Raw genomic sequence first — 19,717 nt, forward strand, 5'->3', positions numbered from 1 at the left:
AATGAGAAATCTCTGCACTGCATAAACACACAGACCAACATTGTCATTGTCATTTCATAGCCCATTGTCCTACATCACCAATATTTGACCAATTAAACTATTTATTTCGTCTTATATTGGATAGTTATGATTGCAATCCCATAAATTGAATAGTCAAGATCTTTAAGTATTAATCGTAACGTGCTTCTATAAACAGAAGTTCAATTAAGAGAAAAAAAACACAACTTGTATAGTCTTATGTTGTAGTGAGTAATTCCAAGTACTATAGGAAGAGTTAGGAATGATGTAATGGAAAAAGGGTTTTCAACTTTGTAGACCGTAGAAGCTACCTAAATTTGAATATCCATGTATATGCGTCACAAAGAATCTTCATGGCAACGCATTCTTTACTTTACTATGCACTGAACTGACTTTTTTGTTTTCATATTTTGACTGGCCAAACTTTTCCTCCATAATCATCGTTGTCATTTTGTCAATGTTCCACTGCACTTCCTAATTTCACAAACTCTCAACTCATTGTTTTCACATTTCTATAACCTTCAGCACATGTACATTCCACATTCCAAAAAACGATTAAAATGTTCCATTTTATAAACATCTTTGTCAAAGTTAAATTAAGATGAAACTGCAAGTTGTAAAACAAATTATATGATGTTAAAAACTGTGATAGAACCTATTAAGAAGAATTCTTTCTCTAACTAAAACGAAAATGCTAGGATAAACAGTACACAATAAAAAAAAGTTTACAACTTCGTTATTTCAAAGTTTTTAGATGGAACGAATTCAAAAGTGCAAATTAGATATCCTCAGAGTAAAATGAACAATAAAATCAGTTATATATGGTAAAGTGGGTTTTGAAGGTATGTGAGTATGTTACAATTTTAATTTCATGATTGAGTCTATGCTTTTAAGTTGCTAATTTTTTAATTAAAAATAAAAATAAAAATTAATTTTAAAGATTAAGTTTTTATATTCTATCATTTTAAAAATATAAATATGAAAATTTTAAACAAAAATTAAATTTTAACTATTCAATATAAATAAATATTTTAAGAACTAAAGACAATCATTTTAATTTATCTTCTTGACATATTAAGTAATCTATCATTAAAAACTTAAAAATATGTATATAATTGAGTGTAATTTTAATGTATATATATATATATATATATATATATTCGTTCTTTTATAATTAAGTATGTACAAGTTAAACTAATTTTGTGATAGGTCAACTTCAAATAATTTCTTAAGAATATGAACGAAGTAAAACACATCAAATATGTTGGATTATTATATAAAAATATTAGGAGTCATTTAAAAAAAAAAGATAAAATATCGTGAATATAATTTTTTCTTCATGTTGAATTGTGATATTTGTCTCAACAACTTTATTTATCTTTTTTATTATCTTATCCTCATTCATTCCTTTCTTGAACAGGATTAGTTAAATTTGGAATCTGTCTAATTATAACATATCAACTTCTTCTAAAATGAATTAAGTCAGAATAATAATATATTGAAAAGGATAAAAATTTCATTTTTGTAATTTGCTGATTGTACTTGGTTTGGAATGATAGAATCTAAAACTGTATTCTCGTGAGCGTATTATACTATTCACATTAGAGTGATGATGATAGATTTAAGAGATTTATGATTTTGGTTTCAGTTGTAAGAAAGGGAGAGTGATGAATCGTGGGATGTATTACTTTTCTTTATCATCCGCTGAAATGTTTAGATATGAAGAGAATTGTGTCAAAATCTCATGTTTAGCCCTCTTTACTAGTTTTAGTTTTGTAATGACTATGTAAATTATAACCTTGTAATTTATTTTGAATTTCAAGAAATCGATTTAATTACATTTTGTGTAAGGACCTAAAAAATAAAGTATTAGAGTAGATCAGTGTATTAAAATAATGAGACGAACATTTTTATTTTACAATGATCTTATAATATAAATAGAAATTTTTAAAGTTCGATTCATTATCTAAATACATATCATCTCTCTAAAACACTGTTCCCTTTCCTTTTTATGCATTCTCTCTAACTTTTCTCACAATTGGAGTCTCTGATTAACGATCAGGTAGTGCCTAGATGATCCTGGCGTTAAGGGCAATAATCTAGACCGATCAATTTCTTATTCTGGGTCTGTAAGTCGTTTTCCCCTTTTTCCCGTACGTTCTTGAACCTTGATCATGCAGTTGTTTCTACTGCATGTGGATAGTAGTTTCTCTCTTCAATTCTCAGCTTAATTTAGGTTCTAAGAGCTATTTTCTATCACCAATAGGTGAATTGTAGGTTTCTATTGAGTTTCCTTGCGGTGCAAGTTTCAATCGGGGTTTTGTGAGCTGTGTACAGCTTGAGTGAGGTAAGGGAAACTGGATTTTCTTTATATTTATTGAATGATTTTCTGACATGTGTGAAGTTATGTAAGTATTAGAAGGATTGGGCTGAAACTTGGATGACTATGTTAGAATTCATGTATGCAATGTGGCTGTTTTGAATGTGCATGTTTGAACAATGAAAATGTACTAAATTGGATGATATTTAGACTGTTTTAGATGCATGAGAAGTGTTAAATCTGTGTTAGTAGTGAATGATTATGAAACAAAACCAGTGGTCTTAGTTTAAAGCTAATTTAGAGGAAGTGAGGTAGTGAAAATGAGAAATTGGAGTTGAGAGCTCAATTGGTCTGTTGGGACAGTTTGGGTAAGTCAAATGTGACTTGTTTGAGTCATCAAAATGGTCAAAAACATGTTCAAAGTGGTAGATTGTGATTTGGGTCCCTAAGTTGATAAATTTGATGTTCTAGAGTAGGAATTGATCCATAAACACTTTAGATTGATGTTAGGAAGGTTTAGAATCACTTAGTCAAGTCTAATTAGGTATATAACAAAATCTAGGAGTGTTAGAAGTTGGAAAATTGATAGAATTGGTAATTGGGGTCTGAGTTGCATAATTCTGCAGATTTTCGTTCTGCAGATTATGCATACTCGCTGAGCGAATAGATTCACACAGCGAGTCGCCCTGGCGAGATGCTCTTTACCAGGGCATTCGCACAGCGAACTGGTGCGTTGTGCGAATGGCTTGAGAGGTTTGCTCTCTTCCTGGGCATTCGCGTAGCGAGTTGGTGCGTTGTGAGAATGGTTGGAGAGGGTTGTTCTCTACCTAGTGATTCGCATAGCGAATCTGGGCGCTGAGCGCCTGGTGTTGGTCTGGGATTAATGCCAGGTTTATTTGAATAGCGAAAAGAGGCACACAACGAGTGTTTGGGGAGTTTGGTCTCTGTATGGGTTTTCGCATAATGACCTGAGGGCGCTATGCGAGGGGTTAAGGTCTGGTACCTCTGCAAGTTAATTCGCCAACGAGATAGGTCATTGTGCGAGAAACTCCTGGTTTCGCCCTACGAATAGGGTGCGCTGAGCGAAAGGTCTAAGTTAGTCTACTCTTTATTTCTTTGTCTTTAGTTGAATTAAGTTAAGTGTTGCATGTATTGTGAAGTGTGTTTGAGGGTGTATAATAATATATAATTGAGTATTATTATGAGTGAATTTACAAGTAAAAGTATGCGATTCAAAGTGGTGAATGTAAGCTTCAGTGTAGAATCTCAGTCTTGGGGGTTATCCTGAAACTCCAATGGTCTTTCATTCTCAAGTAGAGAGGATTGAACCATGTCGTGAGGAGTAGTAGGAAGTCTTAGTCTTAGGGGCTTCTAGTATGCCTCAAGGCTTGGAACAAACTAACCTCGTGAGTGTGGTAGGGTGAAACCCATTGACAATGGCTTTGCAAAGCAGTAGAGGCCACCACGAGTGCATGACCCGCCATAGCTCGACAATCATTCTAAGTCCGGACAAGTCAAGTCTAGAACATAACATGCTAGGAGGTTTGATTTGGTTACTTTGATTGATTTATCTGGTGTATGTTATGTGCTATTAAATTGTATGTTTTCTTGTATATTTAGCTTACCCTTCTGCTTGTGTTTGTATTTTGTATGTATGGTGCTTTTCTTTTGCAATGATCATCTGATGGATGTGAGCAGAGGGAGATGAGGTGCCTCTAGAGCAGGCTTTGAAGGGCAAGGATGTTGTTGTTTAGTTTAGTTAGGTTGTTTATTTTGGTGTATAGTTTTGGAATACTATTTTGTATCTAAAGTTTTAAATTATACGGTTATTTTAGATGACTGTAAAGTTTATACTTTATATCCCAGTCTATAATTGTTCTATTTTATTATTTTTGTAATTATTATTATATGATTTATTACTATATTTTGGGATGTTAGATTTTGCATTGTTAAGAAAATCTTCGATTCCAACATGCATGTATTAGATTCAACAATGAAATGTATTTGATTCCAGCTGTGTGTAATCGAATCTAGTTATCATCATATCCGATTCTTTTATCTTATGGCAAAAGTTGTTGCATTCAGTATATCAGTTTTCATTTATATCCATCAAGCAACCCAACATATCCACGTACAATTGTTTAATAAATTTGATTTTAAATAAAGAGATTGTGTGTTATTTTAAAGTGATTTAATCATGTGGTATTGTTTTTCTTTGGATGTTTTACAAAAGTTATTTCAATTTTCAATTTAACTTCAAAAACAAAAAAAAATATACTGATAGAAAATTATATTTATAAAAAATTAAATTTCAATCATAATTATTTAACTTTATTTAAATATAAATTTATTTTATTTTCAAAATCAATTTTGATTTTTTTCCTTCTTATAATATTTTTTAACAATAAATATATTATTGATAAATATCATTTTATATTAATTTTATTATTGTTAATTTTTATTGTTTATTTATTAAAATATTTTTTAATCGATCAAATTTTATATAAATTTTTGTAAACTATATTTTCAAATTCATTTTTATTCTTTAAAAATTAATTCTAAATTTATTTTCAAATTCTATCAAATTAATTACTCTAGTTTTTTTTTCTCCAATGTCCTGCGATAAAGATGTTATTAAACACAAATACGTTTTTACATTTTTCCAGTGAACAGTAGATTTTCAAACGAATACAGTGTAAATGAACTCTTCCATATTTGTATAGGAATGGTTGGTGGCATTTATTTTGGTTTTTTAACCTCTCTTTCTCACACTTGATTTGTACCCAACATCTCTGACAATTGAGTAGGCAAGAAAACAAATTTAATTAAATGTTCCCTTGAAACACAGGTAAGTTGGGGCAACCAAGGAAAGAGACCAAACAACAAATTCACACAAAGATTCCCACCAATAAAACTTCAAACAAATTTTACCCTTTCAACCCTATTTTCTCTCCCTTTCACTTTCAATGTAAAATCAAATTCTCAATGCAATAATTATAACTACCCAATCATTTTTTACTTTTAATTTAGATCATGTTTAACTAAAAACGTAATCTTGAATACTCCATGTACACAATTTTTACTTATAAATATTTTTCCTACGAACAAACAAGTATGTGTCTCAATTACTCATACGAATAACCCACCTACGTTATTAAACTAATAAGTTTTCATAGTTTATTGATAGTAGTACCCCCATCTAAAGAAAAGGTTTACTATAACTAGTTTTGTTCCATAAGGCCAAAATATATACAAATATTAAGCTTTCGAATAATTAGATGTTATTGATTACATAATATAAAATAGTTATTATAAATATTAACTAATTTATCTGATCTGTAGTTGCATGATAAACTTTATAAAAATAAATAGTAACAAAAGAACCAAACTTGTTTAAATTTTGAACAAGAAATTCGAAGGATTTCACTTCCATACTAGCAAGTACATGATTCATAAATGTCTTAACTCAAAATTCATGAAAATTAATTACATATATGCATACATTGTTTTCTTCATTTTATTTTTACCTCGTCTCATTTCTTCTTTTCTTCTCATCACATCACTTAATTATCAATTTTTTCTTTTCTTCCTATACCTATTTTTTTTTCTAACCCAATTCACCTCACCGTCCGTGGTTTAGTTGAATATCATAAATATATTATTAATATATCAACTTTTTTTTTTCATTATACTATATTTTATTAACTCGCCCAAAAGGCCACAATGTTTTGTAAATTGTATTTGTTGGATAAAGTGAGGGAACGTGAATGATAAGAAAGAGTGGGAAAGAAGATATTATAAGAAACACTCTAAATATCAATTTTCAACTTTTAAGAGTTGTGGTCTTTGAAGAGTTGTGGTCTTTGAAGAGTTGTAGAATTAGAATCTCAGAGAAGAAGAATTTCACAGAGCACATCTTCAAAAATTTGAATACCTGATAACGACAACATTCGTGAAGAACGAAAAAAAAGACATGAAATTTCCATGCAAATTTGGATAAAAACATCAAACATCACTAGTCCAACATTGGTAAGCCAAAATTGACATTTTGCAGCTTTATGGGCAAATGGTGAAATTAAGTAATTTATATAAAATTGTGATTTTAAGAAATTCAAGAATAACATTATGAATGTTTGGATATGATATCTTTGAGTTTTCAAGAAACTCAATCATTGCATGTCTGCAAGATTTTTGCTGTGCTCCTCAAGTTTTATTTATTATGGCCACCATCATTGCTTTTGGCAGTGGTTTCAGCCCCCGTGAATGCTCCACTTTTGTGGTGGTTTCTGAACTGTAATCATAAATCACGTGTTTAGGAACCATGAAATTTGTCCTTTAATAGTATTTTCCTTAAAAAAAATCTTAAAATTTGACAAAATCATATCTATATATATAGAGAAAGGATACTTTGAATTGTATTCTAAGTTATTTAACTAAACTTATTTTAATTGATATATACTTCGCTTTGTATTTTATCATTCAATTACTATCATTCTCTTACTTTTATCATCGAATTTTTTTCATTTTAATATTTTTTTAGTTTTTTAAATGTTTAATGATGTATCACTTTTCATAAAAGTAGTATGAAAAAGACGTAATAAATAAAGAATTCTTTTTCCACATTGTTGTTGCCTATTCGTTACGCAATGGTTTGATATCTTGGACAAACAAAATAATTATTATTAATATGGTAAAAAACTATCAATAATCTGTACGCAAGATATGGCTGTTTTACAATTGCGCGAAACAAAATAGAGGTTAATTTACGAAAATTTTAGCAACATTTACGGATATGGATAAAAACAGAAATAAGTAAATCGTGTTTAATGAACACGACTTCAAAGTAAAGGAGTACCGTTGTTTTTTACCACTTTAGAAATCCTATTTTAAATATATTCATTTTTTTATTATTATAAAATTTGTAGCTATCATTAACGATTTAAATTTTTACACAGTTATAACCATTTAATTTTATGAGATCATTACAAAATTGGTGTAATTCTTTCCAAAATTTATGGATATGAGCAGTTTTTTTTTTAAATTACAAAAATAATTGAATTGTCTTTTGAAAAATATTATTTAAAATAAAAATATTAAATATGATTTTAGTCTATTGAATTTTAGTTAAAATTGAAATTAGTCTCTTTTGAAAATTTTAGATTAGTTTAATCCCATTTACTCTTTTTAATTAAATTTTATTAAATTTATTTGAAGTTTTGAAAGTGTTTTTCCATTAACATTGAGAAAAAAATATTAAACAATGTAACAATTCAAATACTATGAGATGTATTTGAACTATCAAATAAATTTAACAAAATTTGGTTAAAAAGATTAAATTTACATATTTTTAAAATTGAAAAATTAAATTGGATAAAATTTCAAAAAAAGTTAATTTTATTTTTTATTAAAAATTAAGAAATAAAAAAATTTAATCTAAATAAAAAATAAAAAAATGGTGTTTAATCACTACAATTTTAAGTTAAAACTGTAATCGTGTTTCAAATTCATTACTTCAATTTTTTATTATTATTGAAATCGTACTTATTTTTAACAATTTCTTTTTCAAGTTTGGTATTAAAATATATTGATGAATTTTAATTTCATAATTAAGAATTAAAAATATATTGAAATATTTTTTATTTTATTTTATTTTAAAAGTAACGAAGTAATTCCACAACTTCATATGATTTTCAAAAATATTGATTTTACCTTTTTCTTTTTTAATTTTATTTTCCTAAAAAATATTTACACCAATTTCATCAATGGAATTTTTTTCAGTGTTTTTCCAAATATATATACAATTATCTTTTTAATTTTAAGATATTTATTTAAATAAATTAATTTATTTTTCATTTTTGTTTATTTTAAATTAATTCTTTAATAATTTGATTAATAAAGTTTTTAAAATAAGAATAAATAAGCATTAAATAAAATTAAGAACCATATTACTTAAAAATAAATAAAATAAAAATATTTGTATAAAAAAAGTTAAAAATTAAAAAGTAAAGAAGTAAAAAATAGTTTTACTTTTAATTTTTTAATTTATTAATAAAAATATTAAAAATATATATTAAAATAAAAAATATTTACACAAATTTAATAGATTTAAATATATTAATCAAATTATTCAAAAAATAATAATTAAAAACAAAATTAAAAAAATTAAATTATTTAAATAAATATCACAAAATTAGAAAAGCATGATTATATAAAATTTGAAAAGTGCTAAAAAGATAAATATTTTAATCAAATTAACATAAAAATTACAAAAAAAAGTATAAACCAAATTGAAAAAGTCGTGTAATAAATTCACAACTTCTAACTAACATAAAACATTTAAAATACGAAAATATAAATCTGAAATAAAATAGACTTAAATTAGGGTTAAATATGTTTTACTCCCTTAAGTATCACACGATTTTGGGTTTAGTCCCTACTCGAAACTTTGATTGTTTTTAGTCGTTATAGTTTTGAAACTGTTATAAATAGTCCCTAATTTTGGATGACGTTAACTTTTGTTTGACTTGGCTAAAGGCCAGCTCACGTTTGATGCTAAGTATGAGTTTATTCTCTGCCATGTTTTCTTTTCTTTTTATTCCAAATTTGCACACAAGCCCCTAATTTCTTCAATGTTTACACTTCAGAAGGAATACTGCAATTAGGGTTCAGAAGGAACACCGCAATGAGATTAAGTCATTGGCAGCCATCTCGCAACGTATAGAAACACAGAAGGCGAAACCCAAATCGTCGTTGAACCTCCAACGCAAGGTCGCCACCACCTAGCATTCATGCCGCCACAAAAACCCTAAGCCAACCACCTGCAAACCCCGAGCAGAAGCGCTATCGTCATCTCCTTCAAATCGCGGCGTCATCGTCGAGAGAGAAACCCAGAGCCACCAGATGGCGGTTTCATCTTCACCGGACCACCTCGTGCAAGCTAGCGCGTCAACCTCCACAAACCTGCAGGAATCAAACCAAGAAGCCAAAGACACACAAAACCCATCACAAAGCCACTATCCCTATTCTCATAAGTCATCAACCTCCAGACCTAAGGGAGATTTGCGCAACAACTCGCGCCATCTAACCGCCTCCATATCAATTCTGCTCCGCAGTGAAGCAAGTCGGGCTCCATCAGAGAGCAACCCACTCTTGTGTTCTTGCCATGACGGCGTAGGCGCAACTTCTTTCCTGGTGCTCAATTCAAAACCCTAATTTTGGGTAAAGAGTGAACTGGCATGTGGCATGGTTTCACTAGACAGACTCACCTGAGTCAACTCTGCACCTAACTGGTCAAACAGGGGCTATTATGAAATTTTGAAAAGAAGTTAGGGGTTGAAGTGTAAACATTGAAGAAATTAAGGTCTTGTGTGCAAATTTGGAATAAAAAGAAAAGAAAACACGACAGAGAATAAACTCATACCTGACATCAGACGTGGGCTGATCGTTAGCCACGTCAAACAAAAGTTAACGCCATCCAAAATTAGGGACTATTTATAATAGTTTCAAAACTATGAGGACTAAAAGCAATCAAAGTTTCGAGTAGGGACGAAACCCAAAATCGTGTGATACTTAAGGGACTAAAAACATATTTAACCCATTAAATTATTATGATTGTGTAACAATTGGATATCGGATCTATGTTACAACAATTGAAGATTTATCAGTAGGACAATAATTTTATGAATTTTGTCATTTATTGAGGTCTAGTAGAGGTCATGATACAATATAAATAATAATTTATCAACGTAAGAAGTGTGTTTTTTCTTTCGATTATTTAGAAGATATCAATGGCTAAGATGGTTCATCAGTATATAAGGGAGAATGTAAGACTTCACGAATAGTTGGTAAATATTATACCTAATTTTATCTACAAAGATTAATCTTATACCTAATTTTATATATTATGTTATGGAAGCTTTTGAATTACTAATTTACTCATTTTGTGATTTGTGTTAACTTATCCATTTTGTGATTTGTGTTGCCACCTATATGTCATAATCATATTCTTTGGAATAAATTGTAATTGAATCTTTGATACTAGTTTATTAGGTATCCAATCAATAAGATCACATAAAAATGTGTGAACAACACTAAACACTTTGACGAACATAGAATAAAAACATTTAAGAAAGATATATATTTATAAAATTGTTCTTTATGAACACATACAATAATAGAATACAATGATTAGATAGTTTACATATTTGTGCATATATGAAAAAAAGAACTACATAGATAATTAATATGCATGATACAAACACATATAAATCAAATTCACTAACTGTTAGTCAAGCTAGAGGGTTTCAGGTAAGGCGTTCAGGTCCTCTACTCAAAGCACTTCAAGCTGTCCTAAAGACTGGATGGACTTTCTGATGATCCTCCATCATCCAAATTATGTTGTACGTTCTATCTCTCCTTATTGTCCAATTTGTGTGAGAGGTACTTATCAAAGACACTTTGACGCTTAAGTCACTGACTTTACATAATAGTATTGTAATAAAGATGAGTAATCATAATGAATTCTCTCACCTCCTCTGTTAGACATATATTTATAAATATTAGAATGAGATTACCATTAGGTCTGACCCATTAATTACCAATAAATGACTTTCATTATTCTGATTAATTTATAATATATGACTATTATTCTCATTAACTACCCATTAATAGTTGTTATTGCTCAAATTAATTATCAATTATTGACTATTTCGGATAGGTTGGTCATTTGTTATATGGTCGATCGCTTGGTCCTTAGCTAACCGGGTGTTCAGACATTACATAAGCCCCCCAAGCCCGAGCACGATATAATGTGCGAAGGGGTTTTAGGTAGTCTGCTTCCAATGCAGATTAATTTTACCTTCGATCCTTGTCTTTATATGTTGTTGTACGTTTGACCAAGATTCTGAGCTTCATTGACCACTCATTGCAAGTAAGGCAGAAGTTGAAAAACGTTCCCTGCCGGCTGGTTGAAGGTAAGTCAGGAGTTGAAAAACGTTCCATGACCACCTGTGAAGGGCTCGACTAGAGTTCAAAAATGTTCGCTGCCGATTGGTTAAAGGTAAGTTAGGAGTTGAAAAACGTTTCCTGACCACTTGTGAAGTGCTCAATAGGAGTTAAAAAAATGTTCCCTGTTGGTTGGTTGAAGGTAGGTCAGGAGTTGAAAAACATTCCTGACCACATGTGAAGGGTTCAACAGGAGTTGAAAAACATTCCCTACCTGCTAGTTGAAGGTAAGTCAGGAGTTCAAAAATGTTCCCTAACCACCTGTGAAGGGCTCAATAGGAGTTGAAAAATGTTCCGTATCGGTTGGTTGCTCAAAGTTGGTCAAGTGGCTTGTATGCAGGGTCATGTCATCTGCACATAAGAAAAATAACAATTCAAAATTGAACGGTCAAAACAAGTGTAGTCAATCAAACCAATGCATTTACAAATTTAGATAGTTAATATCAAACTAGTTTAGGATAAGGCCGGATGGCCAAGAAGGCGAGACCGATCGGTCTTCGATTGAACGTTTGAAGACCAAAATTAGGAATCCATATTAGGATGTGTTATGGCCAAGATATTAGTGTTTAATGCATTGTGACCTGCAGAAGAAATGAAGACGTTAACCATGACAATAGAAATAGGCACCGCTCGGGATACGCTAAATAAAGGTTGAGGTGCCTAGTTAAGCTCAAACGAGAGCCAAACCGTTGGAGCCTAACAAGGCTAAACATATTCGATCCAACTGACCGAGCGGGAGAGAGACCAAGGTTTGCTTGACTATACCCTTGTTGTACAAATCTGACCATTAGTAGATCCTCAACAGACACTCCCCTCGAGTGATTGTTTGGGAGAAGAAACTTTTGTGGTAGACTGGGGATCTTCATTTGGTTCCATTTCCACAAGCTCCAAACCATTTCTAGTTTCACAATTTTTATTCTCGTCATCCGATTCAATCACTTCTTGGTCCATAGAGTTTCCTAATTCTTCTTTAGAATGATCATCTAAATCTAAGGGCTCCTAGGGAGCAGATAGAGATCGTTCTTTACCACCGGTCACATTTTACTAGAAATAGTAGGTGTCAACCACATGAGTTTCAAATTATGTTCATTCCAACATTTACCATTAATAAATGCCCTCTCAGCTGCCCAACGAGTAGTGAAAGTTATATGAGCCTCTTGTTGGCTATTATCATTTATTTGCACGTCTTCTAGCTCTACGAAGGAAAGTTCGCCAAAAGGTGAGAAATGCTTCTTCAAAACTACAACAATAGTTAGACCAACTAGCAAAGGTGGGATGATTCGAAATGCATCCATTTTGTATCTATTTATAGGCACTAATGATTGAATCGAGTGCTTCAAGCCTATAGGTTCTTGTAGTCTTGTTGTTGTACTTGTTTTAGGACTTTGGGGTACAATATTGACCAGTTGTTTATTCTTATCACCTGCTGCCTCTATGTGTGGGGGACGTCATACCATCTTTAGTATCCCATGATTGAGGAGGAGAAGCCAGTATAGCAACATCAGACATTGTACCAAATTTGAGTCTCTTGGCAGCTTGCTCATTAGATAATTCATCCTTGAGTCTAGAATCTTCAGCGGACTGAATACCCGTGTAATCACCGCCACCAATGATTTTGGATGGCAAGAAACGATTTTTATTCTACTAACAATTGCTTCAAAGGAAGCTCCAAGTAGATTATTCATTAGGTTCTCAATAGGGACGAGTTTGTCGCCGACAAGCATGCCCATGCGCTTGGAGCTGGACTCTTGGAAAAGTCGCCCAACAGATTCGAATGCAACCCTAGCGACGACATCGGTGCAATCGAGTATGTTGGCGACAACGCGGGCCCACCAAGCGAAGACGTTGTTGAGGAGGTTGATGTCGCATATTCTAACAAGATCGTCGTGTGTAAGGACGCCCCCAAGTTTCCGTGACAGAGAAGCAGAGGTTATCGTTGGGGGAGTCGAAGCACTCAAGAGTTTGGGGCTTGACCGAAGTAGCGATGCTGAGACCGAACACTCATCTGGTTCCTTGTTGTTACAGGGGATGCCACTCAGCCCCACGGTAGACGCCAAAATGTTTCGGGTAAGGTGTTGAGGTTCTTTACTCAAAGCAATCCAAGTTGTCCTAAAGACCGGATGGATTTCCTGATGGTCCTCCATCATCCAAGTTACGTTGTGCGCTCTCTCCTTCTTGTTCAATCCATGTGAGAAGGTAGTTGTCAAAGACACTTCGACGCTCAAGTTAGTGACTTTGCATAATAATATTGTAATAAAGATGAGTAATTACAATTAATTCCCTCACCTCCTCCGTGAGACATATATTTATAATTAGAAGTCTGATTTATTAATTACTAATAAATGACTTTCATTATTCCTATTAATTTTCAATCAATATTAACTATTATTCTCATTAATTGTCAATTAATAACTGTTATCGCTTCGATTAATTATCAATTATTAACTGTTCTGAACCGGTCGATCATTTGTTAGATGATCGACCGCCTAATCCTTGACTAACTGGATGATCATATATTACATAGAATATATATATATAAACTAGTTATAATGTAACTAATTATATAACAAAAACTAAAAGCCTAACTAACTAAAGAGAAGTAACCACCTAATAACATAAACCATTAGACTTTTTTTTGGCTTGCTTCAACTAGATACTTGTTATTAGATGTTCAACAAAGTAAGACAACACAAAATAATACAACATTTTCAACATGAAAATGGTGTCATTTAAGACAGGGGTGACTCCATCTAATTAAGAGGATAAGATATTTAAAAGTAGTATGAAAGAGCACAAGACACTAGAAAAGATAAATAAAGTTGTTATAAAATTGTCGAGACAAATATGACAATCCAATAGGAAAAATATATATTATATTTTGGATATCTTACCACTCTTTAAAAAGTGACTTGTTAACACTCCGACAAGTATACCGAATCGTATCAAGTAATAATAAATGGTAAGACCAAATATCGTTTCCCAAGAGACTCAAGGCCTAGACATTCATGTGGTTTCTTGATTAATTAAGACTTGTAAGCAAAATCATGGTGTTTATCATGTAGAAAATAAATATGAATGCAAGAATTGATCAATTGACTTGAAGAACGCACAGGTGATTGGTGTATAAAATATGGAATGACTATATTGTCGGGGTTTCTGACTTATCCTATCCACTCTCATGTATTTATGAATTCGTCTTCTTCATTAATGTTAATGCCACTTTCTAATTTACCTTAAACCCGATGTCTCGGTGAAGAAAGCCTACTCTTAATTACTAGATCACAATGTCTTGTATCCCTAGCAATTAATTATGCATTACATTCGCATAGAAGCTTAAAGGCATCCAACTCTCCTATCCCTATGTCTAGGTAATATTGCTTTTGGGAGAATTTCCCCAGTTCTAGATTTCCCCATATGTGTCCATATTGACAAAATCAATAATCATGCAATTGAATGAGTTAAACAAAGCATGCATAGAGCGTAGAGGAAAAACCCTAACAATTAATGAAGTAAAACATTTATAATATAAATCAATTCAAAACATGAGAGTTTCAAAGGATTACATCGTTTCTCCAACAACAATGGAGGTTTAGTTCACCATAGACATGGTGAATATAGATGAAAATATGGAAAAGAATGGAAGATAAAACCCTAAAAGTTGAAGATCGGAGCTTCCGCATCCAAAATCCGCCTTCGAGGGATGAAAAGAGTGTTTCTGCGCCTCTTTCTGTCAAAAGATGTGAACCCTAGAACATCCAAGTCCTTAAATAGAACATAAAAATAACAGAAAACAGGTCCAAGCCCACGTCGTCGGCGCTCAGCGCCCCAAAAGGGCGCCCAGCGGTAGTTGCAGCACTAAACTGACGCTCAGCGGTGGTGCTCAGGTGTGAGACAGAAGAAATTGGCGCTCAATGCCCTTTTTCTGCGCCCAACGTCCTTTTTCTGCACTCTGGTTGACTTTTCTACGCTTTGGTTGACTTTTCTGCATTCCAACTATTTGGTACTTTAACTCTTTTTTCAAATCATTCCAATAACTTACAAAATCAAGGGAATTTAGTGATAAAATCATTAAGTATAACCTCAACTCTCTTATTCACACAACTAAAACAAAAACATGAGTTCAAGATAGTTTTTAAATCACAAAGGGTGTTTTTAATATCAAAATTAAGTATAAAAATAACGGTAACCATTATCATGACTCCTAGTATTCTTACATAATAATCCAATAATGTGTTTCACTCACGTCCACATTCCTAAAAGAAATTATTTATAAGTTAACCTATCACAAAAATTAGTTTAACTTATACATGCTTAATTATAAAAAGAATATATATATATATATATATATATATATATATATATATATATATATTTATATTTGTTTGATATTAAATTATTTTAACTTATTTTATTTTATATACTTACATGTAACCCTCTTATTTTAGTGTGCTCAAATTATTCAAGCAACCCTTTTACTATTACATAAACATTTCCTTGTCAATTATAAAAAATTACTGTGATTACAAAACAATCGTATAAGACTACTACAATTATAAAGAAATACCGCCATATTTATAAAAAAAAAATACAGAAAAAAAAAGAAAAAAGATATTGCCTTATAAAAATTAGTGATCAATTGTATTATAATATAAAGTCAAAATCCACCTAATTAACATTTAATTACTTAATTGATAAATCTGATCATAAGATAAATACATTACAATCACCTTAATTATATATTTTAAAAAATTAATAAAAATATAAAAATGCAATGACATCTTAGTGAAAAATAAAGAATTAATTTAATGTTGTCATGTGATATTTATTCATAGAATTATGTAGTTAAAACTTTTTATAATAACTTTGATGATAGATCATATCTTACTATTTTATTAATATGTTTGAATTGATTTTAAAAAAAATATTTGAATAAAACTAATCATAAACTACTACTTGTAAAAAAATTATAAAAAAAAATTATTAAAAAAATATTTTCCCTACTCACGTGATAAAAAATGTTTTACAATGATATAATTGATTTCATTATGTGGAGTTTTTCTTTTTTTTTTTTTAAATAAATAGATGTAGACATATATAACTGTTGTGCAAAACTATAATTTAGTTTGGAGAAAACTCTTTTGACTATTTTATTAAAAGTGAAAACTTTTTGAATCTCCACTGAGAAGAGAAATAAAAAGAAAAAGGAAATGATTCTATGAGAAGCTACCTCTTTAACCTTTTTTCCATCTTTTTGAAAATTTGCAATGAAGTATAAGGGGTAAGGGGGACAACAACTTGGGGTGAGTTGAAAGTGTGATTTGAGTTCATAATTTGAGAACGTGCAATAACCCTTAATCGAAGATCTATTAGGGAATTATGATAGGAGGGTCCACCAACATACCATGCCACTCACTATATTGTATTTCTATCCCTCTCAAATTGACGGTTCACCTGCTTCCATTTTTCACAGCGCTGTGAAATGGAAGGCTGATGGAAGATGGAATATTCCTTTCATTCATGCGATTTGATTTGAGGTTGTAATAAATTTCATACGCTGTCTGCTCATCCACTGGTTTTGCTTATTATTGCTCCTCTCATGACCCTTATGACTAGCATTAAACACAGTCCTTCCCACTGTTAAACACAGTGAAAAGCAAAACAAAAATGCACCTAAATCAATAAAAACCAAACTCAAATTATTAATGGGATAATTGCTTAAATTTGTGAAAAAAATCTTATGAAAATAAAAAAGTTGTAATTTATTCATTTTTTTTTCTTACATCCAAATATGAAAAAAGTATTGTTGATAGTGGAGAGTTGGCTCCTATGGCATGGTCCTAACAAGTGATTCAAACTTGAAAAACATTAACAATAATTTATCCTTTTGGTGGGTGAGTTTGACTGAATTGGTAGGAGCAAGGTGGGGACCATTACCACAATTATTCTATATTATTAGATGTGATAAGGTCTGTTTCTTGGACCTGTGTTTGTGGTGTTCTTTCCTGTTTTTTCCAAGTAAGATTGCACTTTTGCTCTTTCTCTTTCTCCACTGTCTATTCTGTCAGGCACACACTGCAGGGCTTAAATAAACTCTCTCACACTCAGCTTCTTCTTTCTGTTCTGACTCCAGTTTGGAATGTAAGTAAGTACCCACCTTTTTTTAATTTTTCTTTACCCTCATCACTTGCTGTTAGTAATGCTCCATTTTTCTCACTCCTCTCCACACCACTTTCTAGTTTCAAGTTTGAAGTTTGAAGTTTCTTCCTCTTGTCAGTAACTTGTGCTGTCTCTAGGCTTTTTCAGTAGACAAAGCAGAAAAAAAAGTATCCTACTTTCTGACACCGTCTTTATGGCATTAGTGTTCTAGTTAGTGCCTCCAAATGCTTCTCTTGTATTGGCCACACCTAAAGCCTCAAACTTTAAGCTGCCCCCAACATCATATTTCCAGAACAACCAAACCACTTTAATTTTCTGTCACTTTCTTGAGTATAGGATTCATTTGGTAATTGCAAGTGTTTGCTTCTTTCTTTGGTCTTGGGAACAATATTCAGCTTCTTTCCATGAACGAAGCCCAAACTGAAATTACCATTCCTCACCTGTTCAGATGCCCCATCAGTTTGGACTTGTTCGAAGATCCAGTAACTTTGTCCACAGGCCAAACCTATGACAGATCAAGCATAGAGAAATGGTTCTCTGCTGGAAATCTCACATGCCCTGTAACAATGCAGAAGCTTCGTGATCCATCCATTGTTCCCAACCACACTCTTCGCCACTTGATCGATCAGTGGCTCCAATTGGGTCCCCAATTTGGTAACTCTGCTACTATTGATTATTTAGCCGCACTGAAGCACACCCTTGAATCCCCCCAATTGGAAAACAAGCTCCAAGCACTTGAGAAAATTACAGTTCTCTCTGATGAGTATTGCTCCTTCAGAAAATCTTGTTTCCATCAACTGAGTTTCTTGCCCCTACTTTTGGAACTTGTTTTTGGCATCGAGTTCACAAACTGTCACATGAAGTTCACGGAGCTAGCACTTTCTTGCATTATAAAGTTGTTACCTCTTGTGAGTATGGAGCCTCTAAATATGATCAAAGATGAGTCTAAGTTGACAACGTTCCTGCTACTATTTGAAAAGGGAACCAGCTCGGTTAAGACTAGTCTTTGTCATCTTATAGATTCAACGGCATCACCACAAACAGAAGAGGTATGTCACATGCTTGGACACTCTCAAAAACTAGTGCGTGAAATTGTGGTACTTGTTCGTCAAGGTTGTGAGGTTTCTAAGGTTGCAATTAAGGCCATGTTAGCATTATGTTCCTTGCAATCTAACCGTGACAATTTGGTGAGGGCAGGAGCAATTGATGGGGTCATAATATACATTTCAGGTTGTGAAACAAGGCAGAAGAACTTGGCCCCATTTGCGATGGCAATAATAAAGAACCTTCTGGTGCTAGAGAGTGCTAAAGAGGCACTAGTGAATCACCCTTATGGGGTTGCAACTTTGGTGAAGATGGTTTTCAGGGTGTGTAATCAAGAGTGTAGTGAGAGTGCTGTTGGGATACTTGCAATTGTTTGCCGAGATTTTGGTCGTGCAAGAGATGAAGCAATCGGTGCTGGAGTTTTGACTCAGTTGCTGTTTCTTCTCCAGAGTCAGTGTGGCCCCAAAACTAAAACAAAAGCAAGAATGCTGCTCAAGTTGCTAAGATCAAAGTGGATTGAGGAACCAAAACAGCTGTAGATTGTGAAACGTGAATCATAAATGTTAATAATAATAATAATAATAATAATAATGATAATCAGTATTTCATTGCTCTTGGAGATCTTGTTTTCTATATGTGCAGTATTTGTACCCATATACTTTGTAATCTTTGAGTTTCATCAGCAAAATTAAAACTAAGTTTTGGCCTCAATATTATCTCTGATATTCACCACTGAAAATATCTTATTGGTACGTTTGATTGCAACCTATCAACCTTACATTTGATGGAACAGATGAAAGAATTTCAGCTGAGGTACTAATCAACAGCTTATTCTTCGATGTTCTCTTGTTAACATAGACTTAGATTTGAAGAACTTTTCTCATCATGAACAACTAAAGCTGCAATATGTAAGATATAACACCTAAACAATAAACACAATCCAGGCTAGAGAGAGAGAGAGAGAGAGAGAGAGAGAGAGAGAGAGTGAACATCAAACACATGATTAGCATTTCAGTGAAAAATCCTGCAAGTGGATGCAATTGTGTACCATATACGACTCCATTCTCAATGATGCGATGTTTGGCCTAGTTTGGTGGAATTGATTCTGCAAACTCCACCATGGTGAAAACTACACTTACCACAGTGATTTTTCCTTTGGATATCTTTTTCTATCTA

The 19,717-nt window shown here is 32.1% G+C and overlaps 1 protein-coding gene across 1 annotated transcript; it reads left to right on the plus strand.

Annotated features, from left to right (window-relative positions):
* Window positions 1–17,332: 17,332 nt before the first annotated feature.
* On the plus strand, window positions 17,333–19,239 carry LOC108330986 (U-box domain-containing protein 26). Its single transcript, XM_017565589.2, has one exon. It carries the CDS (start codon window positions 17,902–17,904, stop codon window positions 19,078–19,080), a length of 1,179 nt encoding a protein of 392 aa, XP_017421078.1. The 5' UTR covers window positions 17,333–17,901; the 3' UTR covers window positions 19,081–19,239.
* The last annotated feature ends 478 nt before the right edge of the window (window positions 19,240–19,717 follow it).

Source organism: Vigna angularis, chromosome 4 (genome assembly GCF_016808095.1).
Source record: "Vigna angularis cultivar LongXiaoDou No.4 chromosome 4, ASM1680809v1, whole genome shotgun sequence".
Classification (NCBI taxonomy): Eukaryota; Viridiplantae; Streptophyta; class Magnoliopsida; order Fabales; family Fabaceae; genus Vigna; species Vigna angularis.

Excerpts from the sequence above, each read along its gene's own strand:
- LOC108330986 (XM_017565589.2), top strand. The coding sequence starts at position 17,902 with ATGAACGAAGCCCAAACTGAAATTACCATTCCTCACCTGTTCAGATGC.